Source organism: Limanda limanda, chromosome 8, assembly GCF_963576545.1.
Source record: "Limanda limanda chromosome 8, fLimLim1.1, whole genome shotgun sequence".
In the NCBI taxonomy this organism is placed as follows: domain Eukaryota; kingdom Metazoa; phylum Chordata; class Actinopteri; order Pleuronectiformes; family Pleuronectidae; genus Limanda; species Limanda limanda.
The window spans coordinates 16,359,550-16,379,081 of NC_083643.1; the positions used below are offsets into that span (position 1 = coordinate 16,359,550).

The 19,532-nt window shown below is 41.2% G+C and overlaps 2 protein-coding genes across 2 annotated transcripts; one reads left to right on the top strand and one right to left on the bottom strand.

The window, feature by feature from the left end:
• The first annotated feature begins 5,934 nt into the window (after positions 1–5,934).
• On the top strand, positions 5,935–14,785 carry smad3b (SMAD family member 3b). The gene is made up of 9 exons (XM_061076061.1): positions 5,935–6,345; positions 9,911–10,104; positions 10,268–10,402; positions 10,534–10,608; positions 10,693–10,743; positions 11,679–11,891; positions 12,009–12,146; positions 12,278–12,422; positions 13,177–14,785. Exons 1-9 carry the CDS (start codon positions 6,143–6,145, stop codon positions 13,298–13,300), a joined length of 1,278 nt encoding a protein of 425 aa, XP_060932044.1. The 5' UTR covers positions 5,935–6,142; the 3' UTR covers positions 13,301–14,785.
• Positions 14,786–15,419: 634 nt separating this feature from the next.
• aagab (alpha and gamma adaptin binding protein) lies at positions 15,420–19,049 on the bottom strand. Its single transcript, XM_061076472.1, has 10 exons — positions 18,889–19,049; positions 18,416–18,606; positions 18,227–18,323; positions 18,034–18,123; positions 17,380–17,463; positions 17,105–17,184; positions 16,845–16,941; positions 16,590–16,694; positions 16,353–16,402; positions 15,420–15,972 (listed from the first exon to the last, which is right to left on the bottom strand). The coding sequence occupies exons 1-10, from the start codon at positions 18,980–18,982 to the stop codon at positions 15,895–15,897; spliced, it is 966 nt and encodes a 321-aa protein (XP_060932455.1). The 5' UTR covers positions 18,983–19,049; the 3' UTR covers positions 15,420–15,894.
• Between the last annotated feature and the right edge of the window lie 483 nt (positions 19,050–19,532).

Consider the following 19,532-nt stretch of genomic DNA (forward strand, 5'->3'; position numbering starts at 1 on the left):
AGGTTTTAAGAGGGGGGAGGAAGGCAGAGGAAATTGTTTACATATGGATTTGAAAGAGCACAGGCATCACAGCTATGTTGTGTATTTAATGAAGCAAAGTAATCCTGGTGCACATGTCTCCCTCGCTGCTGCTCCAACACTCCTCTTTTACACACAAACATTTTTGTCTTAATATAATCGACTTATTCATACAAGAAAAACTATATTTACCATTGTTGGATATTGAAAAGTAGGTTATTTCATTTGAAAGAGCGGAAATGACGATTGTATCAAGGGAGAATATCACAAAAGTTATTTTTCTCAAAGCCTCTCAGGAAACTGGGTCCTTGTGCCAAAAGCTACTAACAATATGTCACTTTTCTGATGCTACCAGCACCAATACAAATAATTCCACATAGATTTTGTCTCCAATCTGCTGCTTACGCTCAGAGAACGCAGGGATTGACCAAAGGCTGCTTGCAAATGCGTAAGAGATAAATGCAGATGATAGCTGAGGACTAGAACTAACCTGATTGCTTTCTTTTCCAGAAGCCACATTCAATCATCCCCTAAGCTACATTAAACTTCGTACCCATTACAAGGGAAATAGGCCGGTAGTTTTAATGAGTGATATACCTGGAAGAAAAGCCACACACATTATAGATGTGTCAGCCTCATTCAGCTGCTTCATCTTCACATGAAATATAACAAGAGAAAAACTATGAAATTCACAATTGCCCTGAAATACTTTGGTGGTGTGGTGCTAGGAAACCAAACAGAAATGTTAATGTCCTGAAAAAAAATACGCTATTTGGCATTAAGTGGCCATTTTGGCCATATTCCACATTTTTACTTTGAGGTACTTGTACCAGAGTTTACATCAGATCAACTTCACACACACAGACGAGTTCCCTGTTGACATTTGGTCCTTGTTAAATTCACATGATAATTGAGTTTCTTGAAACTTAATTTTACACCCACACAGAAGATAACTTCTTCTCGTGCTTCCTCAGATGAAAGGTTTTACTGGCTGCTTCTCATCGTCGCACACATTCTTTACTTCAACCACTGAATTAAAACAACGCTAGGGGATTTTCTTATGTGAGAGGTTTTTTTAAAGACGCAATTTTATGTGACACATAATTAAGGATTAAGATTTGGTCCTAATCTGGTTGTGTGGTGGCTCCAGTATTCATCTGCTTTTTAGTCCAACACACATAAGAATTACATTGCCTTAGTTTCAGCCCCTTATACAATCTCAATGTCTATAATAAAAGGAATGATAATAAAAAATGTCTAAATAAAGCTTTTTCCTGATTTATTAAACAGCTAAATCATGCCACTGTTTCCTAAATTGACTGTTTTGTCATCATATCATTTTTTTATTAGGCTTTAAGGGACATATTTTGTGTTAGTGTTCAAATGGAAACTGTATATTTAAAGATGTTTTAAAAAGATTATGATTGTTGATATGCTAATGAAAATCACTTTTCAGAATACAGTAAGAGAGCTAAAACAAAAAACCTAACGACTGCTTGCCTACTAATACTAATGAGAAGACATTATCGGGAAACACCAGAAATGGTGATGAGTCCAATAAGAGCCCTGCACTGCCTGCAGTTCTCTGAAATAAGCAAGTTTTAATGTTCAAGAGTAATGCTTAATTATCCATACATGGCCATTTACAAGCATATTGCCACAGGGCTCCAGTTTCACAACAGTCCCCAATCTAATAGAAGATAGCATTATTGCGTGCAGTCAGAATTATTCACTGCATTACCCACGATTCATAGCATGTATTAACACAAGCAATTTCATGCATATGGATACAGTGGGTCTTAGCAGGGGAGCTCCTGATTGCTCTGAAACTAATTTCACAATCATTAGTTTTGGTGGTGGTGTGAGTGACAGAGTGTATTTACCAGATTTCTGAAAATGACAAGTTCCACCAGCTTTGGGGAGGAAGTTAGAAAAGAAGAAAGTCTGATCTGTGTGAAGTTTTGTGTTTTAAAGGAACTATCAAGGGTATGCTGTGTTGTCAGACAAAGGAAATCTGCTTTAATCACCAAACTTTTCCTTTCCAAACTCTGAAAGTACACATTATATACGATAAATAATCAAAATGGCTTAGTGTATATCACTGATGATATCAATGTCCGCCCATAAAAACAGATATTCTTTAAAAGAAACACAGAGGGAGCTGTCTTTGTAAACACAGGGCCAAGAGGAGCGGGCCCAACAGAAAGCCATTTTAGCCTGGAGGTGAAGTTAATGAATCATGGCCAAGTGCTGCATCGTGTCCTTATGTAAGATGAGGAAATATTGTGCTAAGCCTCTGAATCAACTTAATGCTGTTATGGGCCGTTGTTCACAATAAACATGTAAATTGTGTTTATGGAAAACCGAATAAATCAATGGCACTGATTCACTAATAGATTACAACCACACTTAGTCCAGACCATGTGTGTGCATCGGCAAAAAAGTCCAAATAATAACAAAGGCATCATTAACACACACACACACGCACACGCACACGCACACGCACGCACACACACACACACACACACACACACACACACACACACACACACACACACACACACACACACACACACACACACACACACACACACCTGAATGTAGATGTATTGTTCTTTTCACACTGTAACATGTCAACATGTTTACAGTTTAAAACATTGCGACACATACAGATTATTCAGAATGGCAATTTACTTGGAAATATTTACATTCACAAAAATTCACAACAAATAGCTGAGCTGTGTATCATGATGAATCACATTAACTCTTGTAGTAACCAAAGAAAGCCAGTAGGTGGCGACACATTCTTTACCTTGTGGGAACTTATATTGCAACAAAGGTATCAGCTAATAAATGTTACATATTTCTATCAGATTTGATCAAATCATTCTGGATAATTGTTTTAAAATAAGCACAGTACCCGAATTAATTAATGAAGTGAACACTGCGCCACTATCCAATTAGGGGCTCCTTATGCTCACATTCGTAGATAATGCAATTATATTTCTTAATAAATAATTTACTGATGCTTTATGGATCCATTATAGGGAAATAATGGGGAATTATTTTGGGGTTACAATAATGCAGCTATAAATGTCCATTTAAAGAAGCTGATTGGGTTTCTTACTTTCTGTCACGTTGGCATTTATACATGTTACCGTCATGTGGTAAAGAGGTGGCTTTTTAAAATAATTGATGTATATATAAGACAGGAATGAAGGATGGTTAACCAATGATAAAACCATCTGTTAGAACTTTGTTAAGTGAACCTTGTAAGGTTCTGCAACTTCCCAGGTGATCACACGTGCAGCCACCTGTGAGGGAAAAACACCAGAAGACAGATTTCCAAAATGGTGGGAACCAGTGAGAAGGCAGGTTGATGATGCAGACAGGGAGGTGGATGTGATGATGTGTCACCTTGATGGGTCTGAACCCAGAGGAGGAGGATTTGAGGGTTGCGTCGGTTTAGGCCAGAGGGAGGGATGAAAAGAGAGAGAAAGAGAGAGGGAGGAGCAAGGTCACTGCTGCCCCAGATTTGGAGGTGCCACTGTCTGGGGACAGATTGATGGCTTCAAGCAACAGATAACAGCTTGCAGTGTGAAGGGAGATTAGAAGAAGAGGCAGAGATTGCAGGGAGAAGCCGACCCCACCCTTCTGGGTCTGTGCTGAATGGTCACATCAGATTCAAACACACTGCAAACAGCTGCTGAGCCAATTACAGGTTTGTGGAGGGTAAATGGGAGCTACTCTGATTTTTTAAAATCATACTTAAGAAATATCGGAGAGAAATCACTGATCACAGATAAGAAAAACTCATAGACAGATGATTAGGTGCCTTGAAATTAAATTATTTTAAAGAATTCATTAGTCTCATAACACTTCATATTTTTCTACAATCTGTCCAAGTGGATTTACAAAAGGCACATTTACTCTACCTGCTACTCCGTCCTTATCTAATGTTGTTGTGACAGCAGCCCAGCTGATTGGACCTCGTCCAACACATCCTGCTTGTTTCCCATGTAGCCCATGAGTGGTCCATCACAATGCCATTGTTAACCACCACATTGTCTGTAGCCATTACTTATTCAGCCAGCTACTGGGCCTTTTGTCCAAAATCTCCACTTCAGTCTGTCCGTAAGACCTTCTCCTGCATGCTGTGGCCCATCTGCCCCTCTGTCTGCCACCCCCCCCTCCATTCCCTCCCTAACACACACTCACACATTGATACTCAGACACGGACACGCAAAAGCTCTCCACACCAGCTGTCCAGCTCGTGTCCCCCGGTGGTAGAAGATGTTGTCCCCAGAGCGAATCAACAGAGTTCACATGGAAGACGTGGTCACCGCTCAACAGCTTCTTCAGTTTAACAATAGTTCTAAATGCAGAGTGAACTCTTTGCAGCTTTGACTTGATTTGAACAGATTTAGTGATAGACAGTCTTCATGTCAGGTACTGCATGGAACAGCTTCAATCCTACTCTGTCACCACAAGCACAATATTCTAATCTGTGATATCAATATGTATAAATACTTTAAACAAAATAATTTATTCATGTTTATGTTTATAATGCAATATTGTGTTCTATACAAAAATGCCAACAAAAAAAAATGTTAAGATGCATAAAGTTTTACAGAGAGTTACAATTTGTAAGGTGGCACTGTCAACATAGCTATAATATGTATTTAAGAGGAAGGAAGTAAGAAGCCATGCCAAATACTTACTTAGAAATAGTCAGCACTCATTGATGGAGGATAGAAATAGATAGAGAGAAGGAATAGGGGCTGGTCCTGGACGGGGGATATTTATAGCACAGGCTCATTGCTGTTTACTGGAGGCAGCAGCCAGGGGTGTACTTATCAATAACACCATAACCCCCCCTACCACAAAAATACTACTGAATGCACAGTCACACCTCCTCAGCCTCTTCTGGAGAGATGTGTCAGTGAAATGAAATCACTTTTATGAGCGGATCAGAAGGATTAGTCCTCAGGCTCTTCTATTCATGGACACACTCGATGCAAAAAGTTGGATCACTTTGCAGTGTTGACATATATCTGGTTACAGCATGTTTTACATGTCGTGCATCTTAAGTTGTATACATGTTGGTGCACAGAGCACGGTTAAAAGAGGGAGAGAAATCCCCTAACTGGAAACTGAGTTTGACATGGACAGTGTGTGAATTACTAAAAAACCCATTGTGTTACAGGAGTTCATCACACAGGAGGATTTCAATAAAGCATTTTAGTTTGGTGGTTGAATGTTTTTCCCTGGGTTTAGTGGGATAGTTCACCCAAAAATGAAAATTCCCCCATTATCTACTCACAACTTTGCTGGTGGAGGGGTGGGTGAAGTGTTTGAGTCCACAAAACACGTTTGGAGTTTCAGGGGTAAACAGTGATGCAGTCCGAAATAATTAAAGTTAATGGGGACCTTTCACAGTGGCCATTTATACTAAAAACATGTTGTAAATGGTCCAATTTGAATGCCGTGGCTTACGGACACTTGGATGACACCACACAAGCAGTATGCAGCCACTTAATATCTGTTTCTGTTTGAAGAAACGTTCACCATTGACTTCAGTTTTATTGGACTTGGCTGCAGCGCTGTTTACCCCTGAAACTCCAGAAGCATATTATGGACTGAACACTTCACCCACCCGCTCTCATCAGGATGGTGAATTTTCATTTTTGGGTGAACTGTCCCATTAAGAAGGGATTTCTTATTTGGACTTGCAAACTGAATGAGGCTTTTCTTCACTTTCCTGTGTCACGTGTTATTTAGTGGTGTTCCTGTAACAAGTAGAAAAGTAGATCTGAGCTGCATGTGTGGAGGAAACACTTGATCCAGGTGGAGGACAGACCAGCTGACTGGGGACCAGGGGGAGGGGACTGACAGGCGGCTGGAGGAGCTGCTCCACACCGACACACAGAGCACTTGAGCGGAGTGAACCTGCGAGTCGAGCCGCTGCTGCTGCTGCTCAGCCCCCGGCAGCGACCGAGGCTGCTGCTCTGGAAGTACAGCGAGCTAAGCTAACTAGCCGACAGCAAAAAGCTAATTATTTTCTCAACGCTGGGCGGTGGAATCGGACCGGAGCACTGTCACTGGCTGCGTTGTAATTTAAAACATGTCCATATTACCGTTCACGCCTCCGATCGTGAAGCGGCTCCTGGGCTGGAAGAAAGGCGAGCAGAACGGCCAGGAGGAGAAATGGTGCGAGAAGGCGGTGAAAAGTCTAGTGAAGAAGCTGAAGAAGACCGGGCAGCTGGAGGAGCTGGAGAAGACCATCACCACTCAGAATGTCAACACCAAGTGCATCACCATACCCAGGTAGCACACGCAGCTAGCGCTAATGACAGCTAGCATTAGCCGATTAGCTGGGTAGTTAGCTCGAGTAGTTTTGCGTGAGAACGAGTTCACGTTGTCTCGAACAGGTTTGATGCGACGTGATTGATGAGAAGATCAAATAAATTATATAATTGCATTATTTTTTTTTTCCTTCGCACCGATCGTTAGCTTTAGCTGCTACGGTGCAAACAGTCCCACGGAGGAGCTAGAGCTAGCATTAGCTGATCAATGCAAAGTTAGCCCGCTGTTTCTGCAGAACCAGCTCGTTTTGTTTGGGAGGAAGGTGACAGCCAGTGGTCACATTGTCAGTCTGAAATACCGATGCACGAGTAAATGTCACGTTTGTGTGTGTGTGTGTTCGTCAAATGTGCTGCACAAAGAGCCACGATCACACACATTGGATTGTGTTATGTCACACTCCGGCGTTAGTTGTGCAGCAGGAGGATGCACAGTGGACCCGAGGCAACCTTTCCCAAAATGTCCCTGTTGTGAAGTGAATGTGATGGAGTGTCTCTGAAAGTGTCCATGCTGCAGGTTTGTGTGCATAGACAAGTGTGTCCACAGTTCACACGTGTGTTGTGCAGGAGGAGAAGGGCTGACTCACAGAGGATGTTTAGGCTGGAGTGTGTGCACTGTGGAAAAGTGGTACTCCCCGTGTTAGATACCCATCTGTCTGAGGTAAGTTTTTCTGACACATGAGGGCAGGTTCCTTGTACAGTTTTATTCTCAGAGGTTTGAATGAGTCACAACATAGTGATGGATTGATAAGTATGAATGCAGTTTTATAAGTCCATTCACTGGACACCCTTCTTCCATCTGTAGTAACTCTGCAAATGTCAAATGTGTATTTCCACCTGTTGACCTGGCCTGATGTGAAAAATGTAACTGTAAATAAAAGTGGATACTGTTTGCACAAAACTCAGCCAGAAAGAACAACATACAGAGACATAACAACATGGCGTAGACTGTACATACATTTCACCATTTCTACATTGTGAACTATTTATGGCATTGGCACAGTCACTCTTTTCCAATTTTCCTGTTTTAATATAGATTTATTTTTTCTCTTTGCTCTTTGTTCTTATATGAAGTGAATCAAGCAAATACTGGCCCCGCTGGTAGGAGGCAGTGTTGAGGGAGGTTAAATACACCCATCAGTAACTTTCGAGTTGTAATTCATCCTTGAACTTTTCTTTTTGTATATTTCATCACTTAACTCGCAGGATCAATAAAACTAGGAATGGCGATCCTAGTGTGTAGAGAAGTCAGAGCATGGGAGGTAACCTTACGTTCAAACCCAATTCTCTGTTCTTGGGAATGTGCTCCAGGCTTTAAGGAGGGTGTGGGCCACTCTTTGGATTGTGGTTCAATCTCAGTGTGTCAGCGTTTAGAAGAGGTAAATGCAGGCCGGAGATGCTCCAACTTAGAGTGGACTGGAGCCAACAGGAAATTATTATGGATTAATACATCTCCATTGTGGTAGTTTCAAGAGCAGATCAATTGTCTGGTCCTCTGTAGTATGTGGAGAGTTGTATAACTACACCATAAACTTAGTGTTTTTGATTTGTTTGGTGAAAAGGCAAACCTGCTCACTTATGGTACATGTGTTTATTTTGACAGAATACAACAATAAGCTAAGACTTTTTATAATTGCCTCTTATTATATGTGGTACACAACTTGCAGACAGTATCAAAAGTTTGTTGGTTAAGAAGAAATTAATAATAACTGGAGGGCTTTTGCTTTTTAATACCTAACTAGTCAGTATTGAGGTGGCAGCTAACTATGAGAGACAAAATTACAGAAATAAATCATTCTAAACATAAGTATAGGGTTAGGTTGTTAGGAGGCAAGGAGGTACTGGGCCATACACACTTATTTGCTTGTGTAACATCATCAAAAGTGTTTATTTTTGTTGCTCCTGCAGTGAAACTCTTCAACAGACGGTGGTTTCTCTCCCTCTCAGGATTTTCTTATGATAAGGTGAAGGATTGGTGATGGGATGGCGGTGAATCACCGGCTGGAAGCTGTACAGTTGTTTGTATCGTCTGTTGGATAAGAGGGTTGCCTCAGTCCAGCTGTGTGGCTGAGTGGTCATCATGTCAGAGGGACAAATCAGGGATGACAGGACAAGGCCCAGGCCTGTCTCTCAACAGAGGCATGGCAGTGCTGACCTCAGCTGCCCCAACAAACACAACCTCTATGCAGGAGGCAGTGCTGGAAAATTAGTCTGAAGCCATTTCTTTTTCGGTGACCCATAGTCCCATTTCTACACCTTTCTGTTTTCTTATATGGAGTTCTTACATCTCCTCTCACACACTTTTCTACTCTCTTCACTAGAACAAGGTGTTTTGTGTCCGATTGCCTGACTGTTTTCTGAGGTAACACAATGTTGCCTCCTGCTGTAATTTAGTTTAAATCACTGATAAACATATATAACAAAGTATTACAAAAAAGACATGCTTATCTCAAAATCAAACCTTATGGTAAAAGTCTCCATCTCAGTCCAGTTGATCAACTTTTTGTTTTTGAGATGTGCACTTTTTGTGTATGATTGGTGCAAACTGAGTCAGGGCCTGTTGTTATGGTTCTCTTGGTTATCCACTGGTTGATGTGGCTTTTGATTTTTTCAATTACATAAAGGGCTGAAAATGCTTTATTTATGATTTTGAGCTAGAAAGAAAGTGGATCACATTTTCTTCAATTCCCTGGAGGACCTATTGCTAATGTATCCTGGAATTATCTGGTTTATTCCCCAACTGAACTGTTTATTGGAAATTATAGTACCTTGCTTTAATTTAACAACATTAATAAGATATATTGTCGGTCACCTCAAAAAACTAGTGCCCAGCGAGCTATAACTTGTTTTTCCTTGAACCCAAGTCCCCCTCTGACATACTTCACGGGAGGCCCGGCCGTGGTAAAGAATGAGAACCATATGTTGCTTGTCTGACAGGTTAACAATGAGCTGAACTGTTGTCGAGTTCAAGTGGAAAAAACCTGTCACCACTGTGTAGTCAATGTGAACAGACAGATCAAGGCTCTGTTACAGCCCTTCTTTTCCCTTTTAGTCATTTGATTTTCATGGCAACCTACTCATGGTCCTACACTTCAAAGGTACATAATTACTGTTAGTATGAGTTTTCATCACTTTTTGCTCACAGCTGTCTCTTTATGCAGTCACAACTTTATAGTAGAACATCATCACTTCAGATGATGTTTTCACTGACTGGTGTTGCTGCGTGGGAAGAACTGAGGGAATGGTTGGCACAGAAGAGCCTCTTTCAAACCTATGTAAATACAGTCAATGAAAAAAAAATGTATATTAAAGTTGTGTATTGGAAAAAATGAACTGGTCTGACGTTAGTGAAATGCTTTGGTGTTCTGCCCAACTGGTAATGTTGATTTATGTAGAACAAGGTAATAAATTGTTTATACATTTTATCCTGTACTTCAAAGACATTGTTTCAGCATAAATTAGAGCAAAGCAACTCAGAGTGGTTACATCTAATCCGCATGTATCATGTTTCTTTTGATGGTATCTCTCAGATCTTTAGATGGGCGTCTCCAGGTCTCCCACAGAAAAGGTCTTCCCCACGTGATCTACTGCCGCTTGTGGCGCTGGCCCGATCTGCAGTCCCACCATGAGCTGAGAGCCGTGGACCACTGTGAATTTGCCTTCCACACCAAGAAGGACGAAGTGTGCGTCAACCCCTATCACTACCAGAGGGTGGAGACGCCAAGTGAGTGCAGTTAATTGCTACGTGATCCAAATTACGGTTTTCAAAATAATTCTTTTGACAGGGCTCCACAGAACCGAACATGTTTTTTAATGAATTTATCTGTGTGTATGTGTATGTGTATGTGTGTGTTTGTGTGTGTGTGTGTGTGTGTGTATATGTGTAGTTTTGCCTCCTGTCCTTGTCCCACGGCATACAGACATCCCCGCAGTGTTCCCACCACTGGATGACTACAGTCCATCTATTCCTGAGAACACCAACTTCCCCGCTGGCATTGAGCCCCGGAGTAACTATATTCCTGGTGAGAAAAACCAAGCCTCTCATTCTGAAGGCAGAAAACAACTTTAATTCTTATCATTGATTGATTTTGTCCTTTTTTAATTCTCTAACAAAATATATAGTATTCATTAAGTCTACTAATGCTTTTCACAGAAACTCCCCCCCCTGGGTATCTGAGTGAGGATGGAGAGACCAATGATCACCAGCTCAACCACAGCATGGACACCAGTGAGACACAATTCAACCTCACACTGTTTCTAATTATGCCTCATCAAGATCATGACCCAGTCCTGTATCTCTGCTCTATTTCAGGTTCACCCAGCCTGTCGCCCAATCCTGTGTCCCCCACAAACAGTAATCTTGGTAAGCAAAGGCAGTGAGCTTCACTTACAGAGCATAACCTTCATTATGTGCAGTCATAAGTTCAACTGAAATCACATTCATTCATCCTCTCTGCTGTGTAAAGTATTTTGGTTATTAAATGTATTGGGTTTTTTAATAAGTTAAATTTACAACAAAGATATACAACCAAGAAATAAACAAGACATTTAAGGCATGGGGGAAAACATGGATATTAAGGTTAATTCATTAATTGTCATATGTGGCAGTGAGAAAGAGTTCCTATTTGTAGATCAGATTTGCTATATATTGACTATTTTTTATACATATATATATATATATATATCATGTCTGACAAATCATCATTCCTTATTGGTTGAATTACAGTTGGTTATATCTCTAGGGCCAACAGTGGTCTTTGATGCTTCTTCCATGATAGGGTGATCAAACGCTTCTCTTGAAGTAGACCAACATCTTTTAGCATGTGTTTATGTGGGTGAGGGACAGACCAGTAATATACAGGAGAAGTGGATTACTTCTGAGAGGGCCTCGGGGCAGTAACAGAGGAAGGATGGTATGAATGGAGTCTTTGTCCAGGTCCGTCCTCATCTGTGGAAAGGCCAACTACAGACAGTTAGTGATAATGCAATAACAGTAACATCCTGTTGCCTGGTTATTTTATCCATGTGCAAAGCCACAAGCAGGTCACTGTTTAAAGAAAATATACACGCGTGTCATGTCTTAGCTCTTCCTGGCTGGGGCCGTGAGGGTCGTGGGAAAGAGCCATCGAAGAGAAATCAAAGGGAACTTTTATCAGCAGTGTACATCTTCCCAGTCAAATGGTTGTTTGACCACAAAGCACTTTACCTGTTCCCATGAAGTCTTTTCTCATGGCTCCTACTGAAGCTTGCTTTGTACATTTATCTCTCTCTCTCCCCTCTCACCCGCTGTTCACACAGACTTACAACCCGTGACGTACTGTGAATCTGCCTTCTGGTGTTCCATCTCCTACTACGAGCTGAACCAGCGTGTAGGAGAAACCTTCCATGCCTCCCAGCCCTCCCTCACAGTGGATGGGTTCACAGACCCCTCCAACTCTGAGCGCTTCTGTCTGGGCCTGTTGTCCAACGTCAACCGCAACTCGGCAGTAGAGCTCACACGCAGACACATAGGTGGCCATTTGATTTTAAACGAGTATCACATACGATTTGATCAAATCTGCATTTTTTATCTGCACTTGACATAATCAGGTGGTTTCTGAGCGACAATCTTTGCTCCTCCCCTTCCAGGGCGGGGCGTGAGGCTGTACTACATCGGGGGCGAGGTGTTTGCAGAGTGTCTCAGTGACAGTGCCATCTTTGTCCAGAGCCCAAACTGCAACCAGCGCTACAGCTGGCATCCGGCCACTGTCTGCAAAATCCCTCCAGGTTAGTAGGAGAAGATGTGTACAAACCCTTGACGTGACCAGAGCATAAATCAGTTCTTATGACCCACTGACACGACAATCCACGTGCTTCTCGGTGCTAATGACCCTAATAATGAATCTTTTGTCTGTCAGGCTGCAACCTGAAGATCTTCAACAACCAGGAGTTTGCTGCGCTGCTCGCACAGTCCGTCAATCAGGGCTTCGAGGCTGTCTACCAGCTCACAAGGATGTGCACCATTCGTATGAGTTTTGTCAAGGGTTGGGGAGCGGAGTACAGGTAAATAAAATATCAATTCATCTGCTAAATAATGGATATCTATAATTATATTTGTTACATCTAGTCATTTTTAATGTATCTGTATTGGCCCCATTTGTTGAACAATTACTGTTGTTTACTTGATATGTTTTAACGTATTTAATGGTTAAAGGCTTAAAAATGACAAACTTGTACTGAATAAGAGGTCAGACAATGGCAGCATAACACTTCACAAGTTTTATTAAGCTGAACACCAAACGTGCGTGGGCCTGATATTTATGATCAGGATGATTCCATTCAGTTTGGGGGTGAAAAAGAAGGATGAAGGGGTGCTTCCACACAGAGGGTAGCAGACTTGTAAATGAAAAAGAGGGTGATGGGGGAGGGTGCAGCTGTGAGTGTGTAAGAGAGGGATGAGTAACGGTGGAAGAATGCAGCAGGCATGCAGGGATGTGGGGGACATGGGAAGGTGAACTCATTTCAGACAACCTTTGCGAGGGGACTCCCACTGGACTAAGAGTAGGGGGGGTTAAATTTCTGGCACCGAACACCTCGGAGAAAAACATCTCTTGTGGAAACTTGAATGACTTAGAAGAGCCGGTAGATTTGGCTTCACGGTTTGTGCTCAACTTAAAATAGTGGACTGCATCTTTGCATTGACTGCATTGAGGTTATATGAACACTGAGATGACTCATAGTCATTTGAATTTGTATGGTACCATGACTTGAAGTTTGAAAACAAACTGCATTGCCTCTCTCCTTTTCTTCCCTGCAGGCGGCAGACGGTGACCAGCACCCCCTGTTGGATAGAGCTGCATCTCAACGGTCCTTTGCAGTGGCTGGACAAGGTCCTCACACAGATGGGCTCTCCCAGCATCCACTGCTCCAGTGTGTCATAGGAGCGGCCCCCTGTCCCCCAACTCACTTAAATACAAACCACATGGGCAAACTCAAGTATCCTTCAGTGACGATAACGAAAGAGACGCCATTCGTCAAGTATCTCACCTCCTTTGTCTAGAACTTTTCACCGCACATGTACAGCATAGCACTTTCCCTAGAACCATCTAGTGTTTCCATTGAGTCAAGACATCGTTTTGTTTTCACGTGTTCAACAGGGAACCAGGGTATTTGCCGTAGGATTCAATAGAATACCCTAATTTTACTCATTGTTCATTCAGAAATAATGTCTGTGCTTGGTCAAATATTTATACAGGGGATAGAAATGTCATCATCTACATGTTTCATTTTTGATTCTATGAATTAGCTGAAATTGTGAACAAGCTGCCATCACTGGTGTCAGAACCACTCGTGTAAACACTGAATCAGGAGGATTATTTATCAAAATGCTTTAACTTGAAAAAAGTTATTCTGTTTAGTCACTAAATACTAAACTAAATAGAATATATAGAATTAATATTTTAAGTACAAGGTACTTTGCCCATATTGATTTATCTGTATTAATGAAAACTTAATTATTGGAATGATAATTTAATTGGTATTTTATCTATTTTTAACTAAATATAGACATTAGCACCATTGTTTCTTGATGAGAACCCTTGTATGAAAACTATTTTGCTCAGTGAAAGAGACATTTTATAAGTTATTTTTGCATATTGTCCTGCATGGGAATATATTTTTATTATTGCCTCGATATAATTGTACATAGATATTTATAGCTTGTGATTTCTTGTGGTCATGCGTTGCTTGAAACTGTGGACCTGACTGACCTCTGGCATGAGTAGATTCACAAACACAAGACTTTTGAATGACCCAAAAACTTTCTAACACATAGGATTACTGTACCAGCTCATACTGTTGTTTCATAATGACACAAAGTAAGAGTGCTCATAGTGGACTGAATGCATTTAAGTGTGACTTCAGTGTGAACAGTATTTAGTAGCATGAACCGTGGCTGTGGTTCTTCCACGCTGGTTTTTTAACCATCCGTTAGCCAGTAGTACACTATGCTCCTTGTGGGTACATGATGCACTTCAAGTTTAATGTGTTGATCAGTGTAAAGCTTTAGTTCCAGTGGTAATTTGACTTGTCCAGTAAATACTGTATATTACATGTACATTGCTACAGTATGAGGCATGTCATATACTCGCTGTCATTGTCTATGAAGCCACCGAGTTAACCCTGCATTTACTTACAGTGCATAAGACTGAGACACCGTGTTATCCATTAAAAACATGGTGCTAAACTGAAATACTGTGTACTGCAATGCATTAGGTAGTTGCTAGATCTGTATCAGTACTTGTGTTCCTTGATGTTTGCAGTTGGTTTTCTGTTCGAAGTCTTATGTACATGTTTATTTCATGTAGTCTAATATTTGTTGTCAATTGACGATTGTTTTGTTATCTGTGAAAATTTAATAAATTGCAACTGGGTAAAGAAATTGAATTAAAACCAAATGGCTTGTTGATTCAGTGACTGGGGAAACTACATCTGCACATTAATTAAAATCAAATATCACTTTACTGTAATGATTGCTACCGTCGGAGAAACTAAGAGTCAGCCCTACAGGTTTCTGGAGGTCATCTTGTTAGAAAGTGTAATATGTCAATCATTCTTGCTTCTCTCACACCTTGCAACATAGTTGTAAGTGTTTTTCTGTTCTGCATATTAACCTTTGACAGGGTTGTTTTCATTGATCAAATACAAACTACTGGATGGATTACCACGGAACTTTGTGGAAAGATGCTTCATGGGTCAGGAGAGAAGCCTTTAAGTTTTGGTGCAGATCCAGATCAGAGGACTTATCCAGGATCTTTTCTTTTTCACTTTCTTAAACAGTGTGAGTTAGGGCGTATTTCAACATTTTTATTGAGTGTGTGTAATTTGGTGCAGATCCAAATAAAAATCCAGATCTAGTCAATTTAAATGTGGTTTTATAAGTGGACTTTTGCAGAAGTACTGTACTGTATGTGCCCTACTGAGCTGCATGTACTTTTGTAGTATGCTAGTCTTGTCTTCACAATAAATGAGCCACACACCCACTAAAGAGCAGGAACAAAATTAAAATCACAAGTCTTTATGTTGAGTCAACAGAATGTGCATTACCACTCCTCTAAGGCACAATATGTCACTTCAAAATATATGTGACAACTGCACCCAAAGAACAAATACATTAATCAAAGCCAACACACTTTAATGAATGATTTTTTTCATATGTAACACCATCATGTGTTCACGTTCAACTCAGGGCTTAAAATATAGTGACAGGACCCAGGAAATAGGACTGAGGGTCGTGGCCCCTCACTGGCTTTGTATCCCTATTATCAATTTCCATCTGCTTCTCACTTTTACACCAGTAATGAAATCATTTCATTTGAGTAATCCAAGGTTTCTAAACATGACTATGCCTACAGTACCATCTGTAAGCATCTCCACTTTCCAAGTGCAAGAAGCAGGTGAAAGGACGCTGGATCATGTGGAAGTCCCAAAAAAGGAGGAGGATCTGGAGATTAGTCTCTGGAAGCCAATTCTTTTTTTAGCTTTCCTCACCCGATGACAATCCATCTATCTCATCCACATCACCACCGATGGCCGTCCAAAACGCTTTTGCTACCTGCGAATGACATTTAGTGTAATATAAATAATTCGATTTTGCATTAGTACGTTTGCTAAAACAATTTGATTGAGTCGATTATGGATTTCAACAGAAACGTTGCCAAGTGGTAAATGTTTAAAATTGAATGAGTGGTTTGCACGACAGCGTATTAGGCTGTGTGTCTACCAAGTGGGGGGGATGCATTTAGATCTAGTATTATCATTGCATCTTCCCTACATAAAGTTAATAACCAGTTTGTACACTCATCCAAACAATTATATGGTAATACCATAACATTTTTTTGAAACATTCAGTTTATTTAAACTTGCATCTACAAAAAAAAACTAGAAGAATGAACATGCTTGATGTCTTGTGGGGAGCATGTTGCAGTGTCTCACCTTCTCTGCATGAACCTTCCTCTGCTCATGAGGTAACGAAGAAGCTTTATCTGTAGGTTGAAATTCACAGAGCAAGTCAACATGAATGGCATCAGCTGTGCAAAGATTTGATCTCCATATGAACAATGACAGATATATATACATACACTTTTTGATTTTAAGTTTTAAAAGTAAAAACACAGGCTGTGAATAGTTTCTCGACAGTATTGCGTGTGTGTGTTTTCATTCTCCCATTACCTTTCATCTCTTTTAATTTGGTAAAGAGACGTTCAAAGTTATCCACATCCGCATCTCCAGATGTCAGATTAGCGAGTTCCTGAATGTCCAAATCAGTCAATTCATCTGAGAAAATAAACACAAGTGAAAATGATCAAGATATTCACATTTGGGAAAAAACATTGAATTAAACTTGACAGCAGGATAACCAAATGGCTTTGAGGAAGAGAATAACTAAATGTTGAAAACAGATTCCATCCTGAGCCGTTCACTTACCGACTACTGTCTGCCCTTGTGTTACTGTCTCTGTGCTCCTCTCCTCTGTATGGTTGGCCTCAGTAACTACTGTGCCCTCTTCTGGCAAGCTGGAGGACTGTCACAGATAAGAGGTTAGGTTGCCTGCTTGAAAACTGACAGATTTTAAAATTAAATTTAAGGGGAAATGAATGTATTTATGTAACAAGTGAGTTAAAGAGGATTACAAAGGGAAACTTCAATCAAAAGAAATTAAAATGGTTAAAGAAAAAGCTCCTCACTGCTGTATCTTGGCAGGTGCGTGGGTTGTTGTGTCTGGAGGCCACCAAACTGCTCAACAGACCAAACCCCTGGTTGTGCTCTGTTAGAAGGAGAAATCAACTGTCACACGCGATTCAAACAGCATACACAGTTAAACTCAATAGTAAGATGACATGACCGAACCCGTCTATCATTTCAAAATGTATGTCTGAACCAGGCCCAAGCCCTTCAGGACCCATCAGGATCCGACAGACTCAAGTCAGTTATCCACACTCTACTGGGGACTTAATCTCACCATCTTTCATCTCCATACTGGACCACACGTTTGCATTGAGAGCTTGAACAATTCTCTTTACTCCAGTTGATTCTGGAAAGTCATCTGGTGAAAGAAACAAAGACTGTGATGAATGTCAATAAAAATGTTTACAAACCACGATGAATGAAAACATGTCTATATCGTCATTAGCGTTTTTTCAGACATGCACTGAACTCCGGAGATCATCAAGACATTCTAAGAAGGGGCTGTATGTGTGAATGTAAATATCCGAATAAAAGCCTTTCTGGGGACTTTCTCCGGCCATCTCCCTAGTAAGAGGTCAGCAGAAAGTCCGAAAGAACCGAAGTGAGAACACACCAGGAGATACTCTGTAGTTTTCAACACGAGCAAGTGGGGTTGTTGATGAAACATGATAAATAAAGAATACTAATATCTCTGCATGAAAAAGAGGTGCCACCCTAACAAGGATGTCAAGAGAGCTTTGGGTGATATGGGCCGACACCACAGAATGTACATGTTGGGTCCTGCCTCCACCGGATGATTTGCTGCAGCTGTGAACGCGTCTGAGCGGAAAATCTCCTTCTGAGCTCTTCATGTGTCAAAGACCTAATCTTATTCTGCAGACATCCTCCAGAGGTAATTTCTGAAATGGCGATTGTGATGTATGCTCACCATCTTCATCCGGCACCTCCAGTGGACTGAGCTCCACCAGCTCAAAGGCATGAGCCAAACACCACTGCTGTGCTTCATGTCTGCTGACCCCTGCAATATGAATATCACTTTTAACGCCATATAACAACCTGAAATTGTGCATTCTGGTGCCTTTCTGCAATCACAAGTCACCACAAAGTGCTGCAGAACGAACCTGTTTCACAAACTCTGTCACACACCAGGATGAGCACCTCCGGATTCAGATCCTCCACCACTGATAACCAGGGATGGAGTTTTTCCAAACCATCCTTCTGCAAACACAATGCAGGCACGATACACATTAGAAATCAGTCGATATACTTCCTAGATCTTAAAAACAGGACCTTATTTTTAGGTCACGTACCGCTTTACTGTCAAAATAAGCGATGAAAGCCTGGGTGGACTGGGCGATCTCTGATGACATCTGGAAGGTGCTGGGAACGACGCATAGCCTGACGTCTGCTGTGTAGTATTTGTTGTTGATTTCCCACGGGTACCAGGTCACCGTGTCCTCTCGCTTGATCGGCTCCGGCAGAGTCTTCGAGCTGAGGATCTCTGCGGAAAACACACATTTCTTCTATCAAATGACCCAAAACAACAATAGACGCTAGGTTAGGCTGCTAAACATGCTAGCTGCAGAAACAAGGTTTGTTTAACCTCGTTCCAAAGCCTTAGCATCGCTACTTGCACAAGAGTTACTGACTTGACCCACTAGCTTGACAACCCCACACAAACGAGTTAATAACCTGTGTTACTAGTGCCATGCAAGCTAGGAGCGTTAGCTTTGTTTGGCGTTAGCCTCTCTGACCACATCCTACATGTAGATGCTAAACTTACGTGTTATCAGCTCCTCCTCTTTGAAGCCACTGTCACAGCTGGTGAGGAGCACGCAGGGAATGGTCATCTCCGTGGTTTCCTCCGTGTCAGACATTTTAAAAAGATATGTAAAGACGCGCTAGCCCCTGGTGTTAGCTTAGCGCTACGTTAGCTCAACTTTGACAACCTTTCAACTGTGACCGAGCCGATGCGCCGGTCACTTCCGGTGCAGCGTTTCGCTAAAGATCGCAGGTGTATTTTAAAACCTATTTTCAATAGAGCCGATTACTTCAATAAATATATAAATATATATGGTATAATCAATACGTGTAATTTGTGTTCATGGCGATATTGAAGTTGATGCTGTGTGCTCTCAGTGATGACAGACAGTCATTCCTGAGTTTGGTCTTTCAGGCTGAGCAGTACCTCTTCCTAAAGCTTCATTAATAAATAATACATATTCATGTTTATGAAGGAAGAGGATGGAAATAAAGTCATGATCTATGTTTTGATCAGCCTATAATAGCGACATTTAATGGAGGTGTGTTTGCCTTACAGTCTTTTCACGGGACAAATAAAACACCAGCTCTCGTTGTCATGGCTACGTGTACTGTTTCAATGACAGCTAGGGAAAGACTTTGGTCGATGGACTGAATTTAAAGAGT

Coding starts and splice junctions, on each gene's coding strand:
- smad3b (XM_061076061.1), top strand. CDS start 6,143: ATGTCCATATTACCGTTCACGCCTCCGATCGTGAAGCGGCTCCTGGGC. Junction 6,346..9,910: donor AAGTGCATCACCATACCCAG/GTAGCACACGCA, acceptor GGTATCTCTCAG/ATCTTTAGATGGGCGTCTCC. Junction 10,105..10,267: donor CCAGAGGGTGGAGACGCCAA/GTGAGTGCAGTT, acceptor GTATATGTGTAG/TTTTGCCTCCTGTCCTTGTC.
- aagab (XM_061076472.1), bottom strand. CDS start 18,982: ATGTCTGACACGGAGGAAACCACGGAGATGACCATTCCCTGCGTGCTC. Junction 16,695..16,844: donor ACAAGGGCAGACAGTAGTCG/GTAAGTGAACGG, acceptor TTATTTTCTCAG/ATGAATTGACTGATTTGGAC. Junction 16,403..16,589: donor CAAATTAAAAGAGATGAAAG/GTAATGGGAGAA, acceptor TTCAACCTACAG/ATAAAGCTTCTTCGTTACCT.